The 9,807-nt window shown below is 33.3% G+C and overlaps 1 protein-coding gene across 1 annotated transcript; it reads right to left on the reverse strand.

The window, feature by feature from the left end:
- Nucleotides 1–1,977: 1,977 nt before the first annotated feature.
- On the reverse strand, nucleotides 1,978–8,830 carry LOC127735949 (aspartate and glycine-rich protein-like). The gene is made up of 3 exons (XM_052246403.1): nucleotides 8,787–8,830; nucleotides 5,878–6,496; nucleotides 1,978–2,712 (listed from the first exon to the last, which is right to left on the reverse strand). Exons 2-3 carry the CDS (start codon nucleotides 6,493–6,495, stop codon nucleotides 2,149–2,151), a joined length of 1,182 nt encoding a protein of 393 aa, XP_052102363.1. The 5' UTR covers nucleotide 6,496; nucleotides 8,787–8,830; the 3' UTR covers nucleotides 1,978–2,148.
- Between the last annotated feature and the right edge of the window lie 977 nt (nucleotides 8,831–9,807).

The following is a 9,807-nucleotide window of genomic DNA, read 5'->3' on the forward strand; positions in this document are numbered from 1 at the left end:
AAATCATTTTCAAAAAAACATAATCAAATAATTTCGCTCGCTCGCCCCATAATTTTAGAGCTTTTGTCCGAAGAACTACAAATCAAATTGGTGTGGCCTAACAGCAAGAATACGTTAAAAGGGGTAAAATAAGTTAAAATACTAAAGAAATTAAGAAATTTTACCTCAAATCATTTTTCCCCAAATCGCCTGTGGTTTTTTTTTTGATGGATTTTGCACCTGTTGATGAATGTCTGCTCTTTCCAATGATTTTTTGCAAGTTTAGACAATAATTATAGTAAAACAGTGTCAACGGTTAAAAAAGAGAATTGACTGAATTCAACCTATTCTCATCAAAACAGAAACAAATATCAAAAGATGTTCTCCAGAAAAGTGCAGGATAACATTTTAATTTTCTGAAATTTAACCTTTAAAAAGGGAATCCTTATAAAATGTGGTATGATTGCTAATGAGACAAATATCCACCAGAAACCAAATGATGTAGATGTTAGCAACTATAGGTCACCGTACGGCTTTCGAGTTGGAACTTTTAGACAGAATGAAGAAGACGAATGGATGTTTTAATCAAGATTAAAAGGGAGAGGGTTGAATGCTCAAAACATAATTTAATCCCTCCTGTCGAAGTTTCAAATCTAGTCAGTTTTGTTTGATGTAATGATTTGGTATTCAATATTTAGTAATATTTATAACTGATTGCAGATCTTTGATGGACTGTGATCAATATATTAACGTTTTGTCTAGACTAATGATAATAAAGTCTGGTATGATCTTAATGCCTACTGTGTAGATACCTGTATAATTGTTAACACATGCACAGATGTCTAGATGACTTTTGTATTGTTTGTGTTGTGAGGTTGCTGTTTTACGTATACCTTATTATCTCTTATTCATCCATGATGTATTTTGATATGAATTACCGTTGTTGAAGTTGCACTTGTATGACTGTACGTCAAAGTGGAGTTTTATCTGCCAAATTTAAGTATGTCAACGAACTGCTCTTTTGTTTGCTGTTATTTTTGTTGACTACACCGGTATAAGAGTATATGGACGCTTGAAAAATTATAGTTCATTTTATTTTTGTAAACTGTTTAAAAAGGACAATAACTAGCTGCCTAAAACATTATTTCAATCACATCTTAAAAATGTTTACAATGCTAATAAAACAGAAATGTTCTTTCCACACATAATCATGATAATTACTGATATGTATACGTTATCTGCCTTTGTTTATCGGAAGTCATAAACTGAAACGTTCATTCCGTCCGAACCGTCACGAAACAAGTGTAATTCGAACTGTTCAGGTCTATGAGCTAGCTCTTAAAACTGCTTTGTATGCTGTTTGTTAATTGTTCAAATCTATTTGAGTTGATATTTTCTGTTATACTGTAGAGTTAGGTGCTGGTTATGTTTAAAATTGTGTGTTAATGTACTTTTTTCAGTCCACTGATAGAGAGGAAAACGGTAGGGGTTGAAATCTCAAAAAATAATTAAACCCCTTCATATATTTATCTACCTGTCCAAAGTCCAGAGCCTCGTCAGAGATTGTCCCATGTCATATCTTATTAGTATTACTATATTGGAAAACATGGTATTCGTGGCAGATCTTTGAGGTTTCTGTTTCATTTTCTCACACTTGTTTTAGACGCGAGGCGATTCAGAGCTTGATTGTGTACTTATTATATACACACATGTTTGTTGTGATGACTTTAATATGTTATCTTTCAGTTGTTTATTAATTGTATCGTTGGGTTTCTGTCTCATTGGTGTATATCTTACATATCCCCTATATTTATATAAATATAGAAATATCTAAAAATTTAAAGAGTTCATTTTGTCTACTATATGCACGCACATCCTTATATTCCACGCCAATTCGGGCTACGAAATGCCAGTGATGTTTTCGCCATCTGAGTTACAATTGAATGTTTCTGTTTGTAAAATAACGCAAGAGCGAATTGGAACTCTAGAATCAAATTATTATTATGCATGTGAGTAATACTGCATGCAATTCAATGTATAAATTCTCTTTAACAGTACTGTATGACTAATATAGAAGCAGAAAGTGTTCATTCCTAAATTCTTTAATAAAAAGACTTGTCCAAAATTAGTGTGTCCAAAGACATTGAATTATATTATAACAGGAACTCCTTAAACTAGTGATGGTGGTGGTCGGGCAGGAGTTGTCGGAACTGGTGTTGGTGGTTGTGTGGCAGGAGTTGTCGGAACTGGTGTTGGTGGTTGTGTGGCAGGACTAGTCGGGGCTGGTGTTGGTGGTTGTGTGGCAGGGGAACCCGTTGGGACTGGTGATGGTGATGGTGGTGGTGGTGGTGGTGGTGGAGTAGTTGGGGATACTGGTACGTTCGTTGCACCTTGGGGTGGGCCTGCTGGATCTGTTGGGCATGTAAGCGTTGTACAAGTGAACGTTGGAACGCTATTTGTATCATATTTGAAAATGAATTTCATCGTATGTTGCTGAACGGCCATTTCTTCTGTATTGATAGAATAAACATCTTTTATTGGTTTTGGACCACGCCCTTGTCTTCCTCCACGACCACCTCCTCGACCACCTCCTTGTTTTCCTCTAAAACCACCTCTTTTACCGCCTTTTTTTCCTCCTCTCATTTTCTTATTGCCCATTTCTTTGGTGCTGCCAAGTTCTTTATTTCTTTTATTTCCACGACGTCGTCCTAATACACTGAATGGTTCTTCTACCTATGTTGATATAAAAGGAAATGAAATTATTTTGTTTTTCAAAATTAATACTCAAATTACAACGTACATATTTACTTTATTTTACACCCCTGAACAGTCTTCGGCAAGTTTAAAAAAGGGTTCAATCAGCTTAACCAGCTAAGTACTTTATCTAATATCATGCTATAAATATAAATATTATAAATGCATGACTTGTAACATGCAGTATACATATAGTATTTATATATAGACTATCAACAATATTATGATAGATTAAAATGCAATATTTTCGGACGCCAATAAATGAAAGGGTTACCACCATCATAATGTGTGCATACGTACCTATTTGACGTTAATATGTTTCTTGGTTGCATTAGGGGTTATGCAAATGTAAATTGCATTTTCTTAAAGATGGGGAAAACATTTTGTGTAGATACCCAGTGATGAGCAAAGGTAATTATTATATTCATATTCAACTTCATAGAAAAACTGGGCGATTTGAATATAGGTTTATTGAGGCTTTACACCGATCGATTATTCTTCAGTTTATTTATTAACACGCATAATTTGTTACTACTGATAATCCTATCAAACTATTTTCTGCATATTTTCAGTTATACTGTTATGAGTTTCGTTAACAGTGTGGTTAAAAATCAGAATTATTTCAGCACATTTTGACCATTTGTATATATATAGGACGAGAGCAATTATTCACATCAGTGGGTGTCTGTGGTCGGATATCTCGTTCGAAACCATCTCCTATGAAACCGTTCACTGGGCCAATTGTACTTGTGAAACATGTCAAACTATTTTACTCAAAGGTCGGGATTTTGGAAGATTAATTTTGTTACTTTAGTTTGTGAGAGGTATTAATTCATGCATCTTAATTTAATTTAAATCAATTTTTATTTTATTTTTTTTCGTTTCTTTTGGTAGGACAGAAAATAGTGGTTAATTAATTGTCAATGACTAGTCTGGGGTTTTTGTTTTGGTGAGTAAATAAGAAGAACGATGTTTATATCACTAACAAACCTATTGAACACATAGTTTACAAGTATATATATTGAACAGTCCTGCTAGGGAGACAGTTTTGTGTTATTTGTATTAGTTTGTTGGATTAAATCGAGAATAATTTCAATGTTTTAATATGAAAAAAAAAAGAATTTATGCCAATTTTTCATATGCATTTAAATTTTTAAAATTGAACCTAGGACATAAAGAGTTGTAAATATGTCCTTGACTCAAAGTAACCAAATAAAAACCAATAAAGCTTAATCTAAATTTACTTTCACCTTTCAAAATATCAGAAAAATAATTATGTTTTGTGTAATTTTAAGAGTCAAATATATTATACATATTCATGCCGAGAACAAGTTAAACCTAATAGCTATAGAAAAAATGTATGTGTCATCGATCGGGATGAAAGGCATGTTTGGACTCTCTTTGGAATAGGATACTGAGCAGGGATAGAAAGCTTTCGTTACTACCAGCAAACTTAGGATCATGGCAACTTTGAGACAGCCAGGTGGGAAATGAACATTTATCATTTCGGGGACTTTTAAAGCTGACTTTGCGGTATGGGTTTTGCTCATTGTTGAAGGCCGTACGGTGACTTAAAGTTGCTAACTTCTATGTCATTTGGTCTCTGGTGGAGAGTTGTCTCATTGGCAATTATACCACATCTTCTTATTTTTATATTTCCTCATTGACGAAGACCGTATGGTGACCTATATATGCTAACTTCTACGTCATCTCTGGTGGAGAGTTGTCTCATTGGCAATCATACCACATCTTCTCATTTTCATATTAACATTATATCCCGCACCATATGTCGTCATTAAAAAAATAAGGAGTCATGGTATAATTGCAAATAAGACAACTATGCACCAGCAAATTTAAGCAACTATAGGTCACCGAACAGCCTACATCAATGTGCAATACTCATACCGTATACTAGAAGTAGGCTATTAAAGGTACCTTTGTGACAAAATGTAAAACAAATCAACCCAGAAAACCAACGGCTTGCTTTATGCTTAAACAATAAATGAAAAAAAAAACATGCAAAGACAACCACTGAATCACATGCTTCTCGCTTCGAACAGGCAAGGTTGAATTGTGGCGAGATTAAACAAGTGTGTCAGCGCTCAACCTCCCCCTAAACCGGGAAAATGGTGTAACAGCACAACGTGAGAACAAACTGTCTTTTAAAACAGTTGGAAATTATTTCACGTCTCAGATCTACACGATGCACAAAATATTACAAACAAAAGGACAAATGACACAATGCACGGATCTCAGAGTACCCACAGTCAAATCCAATTACATCGGAACAACCAATAAATAAATCCAGTATTCCCAGACTTAAATATCAAATAGTACATATCCAAAAGGATTAGGTGCAAAGACTTCATAAACAATCTGAAAACGCTTGGCTTAGTTCATTTCCAACATATAACTTATCGATAGGATGTAGGATCATGCGTGTTCATTACAATAGAATTTTTTTGTTTTGATTTATCAAGAATAAAATAAATGTTACCACTCATAAAGACAACATATAAAGATCACACAACAGTTCCAATTGTCTTTATGAATTAGTTACTAGTAACTCAAAAGATTAATACGTTTACGTTGATCGTATCTAAGTTTATGGTCTCTATAAACAACATTACTATAATAATTTAACAAGCACATTCAAAACCCTATCCATTCAATTTTGTTGCCATTCTTTGTTTTTGCATTACGAATTGTTATTTTCATGTAATTACAGTAGTAGAATATTGAGTCAATTGAACTGAAGAAGGCACCAAAAATATTTAAATTTTAAACGAATTAGCACCAAAGAAAGAAGTAAGTTCATAGACGAAGGGAACAATATATAAGAAACATAAAAGTAAGGAAGTAATAAAGGCGAAAACAACATGCGAGTTGAAAGAAAAAAAGCCATATAGACAAATAGAATAAGGAATCTTACATAAGTGCCAACATCAGAACTATCTTTTTGTCGTTTTTTCATTTTAACTCAATCGTTTCTTTACTCTTCCAGTTTTCATTTCATGTATAATATAAAAATAAGGAGATGTGATATGATTGCCAGTGAGACAACTATCCAACCAAGTTCGAATGAAGTGGATGTAAGCAATTATAATTTTTAATACGTTTTTTGTAAGTGATAAAAATGCATACCTGGAAACCCCATATGTTTTCAGAAAAGCTAATTTTAGCGATGAATTCTCCCTCTCCTGTTGTTGTCGTTACATCAAATACACAAGTTTCTTCTTTTTCCGCAGTATCTTCTTCATCAGGACAATCTTCATCAAATTCAACATCTTTGTCATCCTCATCAAATCCAAAATCTATGTCATCTATGTCTAATCCAAAATCTTTGTCATCTTTATCAAATTCAACATCTTTGTCATCTTTATCAAATCCAAAATCTTTGTCATCTTTATCAAATCCAAAATCTTTGTCATCTTTATCAAATCCAAAATCTTTGTCATCTTTGTCAAAACGATGATCAGCAAAACTCTTTTCGTCATTAAAGCCATCATCGCTGTCATCATCATCGTCATCATCAAGACCATACATTTTGATACCATCAATGGAACTTGAATCCGATTCACTCGAATCTAGATCATTCGAATCATTCAAATCGTCGAAAAGGTCGTCTTGATCAATATTCTGACTATCTAACGCACCAAGATCAGTTCTATCTTTACCATTTGGGTCATCGGTGTTAAGTGGCTTATTAGGTTTGCAATGGCACCTAAGTGCCATCAGCACTACAATCAATGTAATTCGCATTCTGAAAAAGATGAGGATTGTGTTTGTATTTCAATGACATATATAATCAGTCAGCTGATTAAATATATTAATATAAATGTCACAATATAAACATTAAAATCCTAAGCCTTATTTGTTTCATTTCTTTTTATTCAAAATCATTAGTTTAGGTCAATATAAACATAAGAAGATGTGTTAAGATTGCCAATGAGATAACTTTCAAATGGGAGACCAAATGGCGTAAAGTTAGCAGCTATAGCTCCCTATACGGTCTTCGACAAAGAGCAAAACCCATACGGCATATATAGCAAGCTATAAAAAGGCCCTGACATAATCGAGTTGACCTAAATCAAGTGTAAACATTCGTCACAAACCACCATGCACCAACTGAATGAATGTCATTTCTCTCTGATTAGAAGTTGCTTAGCTCTCGACCACATCCGGATATGCATATTTAAGATCAGGGTCACCTTATTTTAATATACATTACGGACAAAAGTTCACGCTGTAATATGAAGATGTTCAGATCCGGATCTTAACGCAAAACGTAACTAGAGCCAAACATGGGTAAAATGTACATAAGGTCATTTTATATTTGTATCGACTTTTATCACATGATACATCACCTGACTGCAATATTCAATATAGTAACCTACATCTTTTCTCTTATACGCAAACCAAACCTAACCAGGACGAAACTCAAACCTAACCAGGACGAAATTCAAACTCAACCAGTACGAACGATCGAATAGAAACACTACACACCCAAACGCCATTGGACGAAAGAATTATAAGGGGACGATCATTTGATTTACTAGGGTGTGGGTAGTGGTGGGGGAGGTTATCAGGGGAATTTTGAAAATGAATATACTGGGCTGGTAGGAGCAAAAAATGAATAACCTTGCACAAGATAGGATAGAAATGAATAATCTTCGACACAAAATGCAGGAGTACAAAAGTGAAAATAAATTTTCGCGCGGCCGCGGAAACAAATAAGCATACGTACTAACAAACACATCCCCCTAGAATCAAAGGTCGTCTCTTCTTCTATGCTTAGTAAAACATATAAATTAGATTATACATAATACTTTTTTTTACCTTTTACTTATCTAAAATTGTTTATTTCTAAAGATATGACAAATACGTTAGAAAAACAAAAGTTGTCTTTCTTCTTGTAAAAAAGCGAGGAAAACTGCTAAAACTGTACATGCGCTACTGTATTTGCAGAAAAAAGCAATTGCTATGAAAATATCATATGGGGAAAAAATCATAATTCAATATATTTTGTTTATATTTAAAATCCTCGGGGTATTTCACAACTAAAAACATTTATCAATGATTACGTTATTTATAATATATTTAAGAAAATTGTTTGTCTGTGCTTTACTTTACAATGTTAGTCCTCATCATTGTGCGTTATTGCATAAAAGCTTTATAATTAAATTACAGATGTGTTATTATAAGGATTGCAACATTTTGATAAGAAGACGACGATCACGTGGTGTTCAAATTGAAGTTTTGCTTTTAAAATGACACTTCCATCACTCCATAAGAGTAACTACAACAATGCAAAGAAACATTGAAAACAAAACAAACGAACAGTTTGATTGAATTTCTAGTCTTGAGCATTTAAATGCAATTATAAAAATTAAATGCTTCTTTTTGTCATTTTATTGGGTTGTAAAATGATGCTCTATTGATTGCCTTTATCATGTTTATATGTTTGACGAAATGATAATGTGCTACGGTCAATATTCACATATCTTATATTAATTTAAAGTTTAGTGAAAAGCGCAAATTCTAACAGGAAATCTAATTTATATAAAAAGAAAGTTAGTGAAGAACAAGTATAGGAATGTCTAGATCATATTAGTTTACATTCTACTGGTCTTTAGGGGCCTCGGTGGCCGAGTGGTCTAAGTAGTTACTACTGTAATCACTAGCCAGTCAACACTGAGGTTGTGAGTTCGAACCCCGCTCGTGCGGGTGCACTCGACTCCAATCTTAATTGACTAGGATTACCAGTTTTCCTATCGAAGGTCGGTGATTTTCTCCGGGCACTCCGGCTTCCTCCACCAATAAAAACTGGCCGCCACGAAATAGCCCAAAAGCGGTGCTTAAAAGTGGCGTTAAAACACCAAAAATCAAATCAAATCAAATCTACTGGTCTTTGAAAGAAACTTGTTAATATATTAATTCATGATTTAAGTCGAAAGAGACATTTCCCAAATGCATGTTTTTTTTCAAAAAATTTCATGCAATAATAAAATGGATATTGATATGATAATAAAAAAATATGTATTTTCACTTACCTCTGTTTTCTTTATGACTGAAACAATCGTACTTAGTCGTTAACACTGAAACAATCGTACTTAGTCGTTAAATAACTAGGTATTATATCACTAACATACGTTGATAAGGTCCTGTTGTAAATCTTTTCAATAACATATTTTATTTTTATTACATGTTAATAGTTTAATTATTTTCAAGCATCTTTATATAATTTTGAATCCGTGATTGGTTTTATATTAAGTCTTTTAATCCGTTTATCATAATACAGAAGAGAAAGGGAAGTATGACCCGAACAATAACGCTGTATGGAGTTTGCGACCAGACGTCAAATAGAAAGAGCACATCGTTTTACAGATCATTTGGCAAGAATGATAAAATCTGTCAGCATATCGTTTAAAATCATTAGAGAAACAGATTCCACCATCAAATGTCGTGCAATACGATATTTCTCCACTCTCGTCCTACTGGTATTTGCAAAATACTAGACCAACGAATTGCGGACTTTTCTATTTAACACAAAGAGAATGTTAACCATAAAAGAAATAGCTTTAACAACTCTTGAAAATTGGAAATCGCTTGATATCAACTCTCGTTATTTAATTTAAATACTGATGATAAACTCGCCAAAGGCTCGTTTATTATCATATTGAAATCAAATAACTCGAGTTGATATCAAGCGATATGCAATTCTCACTAGTTATGAAACTTATAAGTATTTGTGATCTCCTATTAACTATTAACTAGCTATATACCAACTTTTATCTTACTCATTACTGCTGATTACATTTTGGAATAAATACTTTTCTTTTTTCCTTGAGGACCCGACATACTCTACTATATCTAGAAGATGCCTTTCTACAATATCCGCTGGCCTTCAATTACGAATACTGGTTATTTGACCAACATATCGCAATCGTTTTTTCGAACAATCAAGTTATTGAAAAAAAGAACCTTAATAATAAATCGTCGTACTTTAGACGTTTATGCTAATATATGTGCACTATTATTTCAATAACTAAATATATATATGCAGACGGAAAA

Source organism: Mytilus californianus, unplaced genomic scaffold (genome assembly GCF_021869535.1).
Source record: "Mytilus californianus isolate M0D057914Y unplaced genomic scaffold, xbMytCali1.0.p SCAF_3, whole genome shotgun sequence".
Taxonomy (NCBI): Eukaryota; Metazoa; Mollusca; class Bivalvia; order Mytilida; family Mytilidae; genus Mytilus; species Mytilus californianus.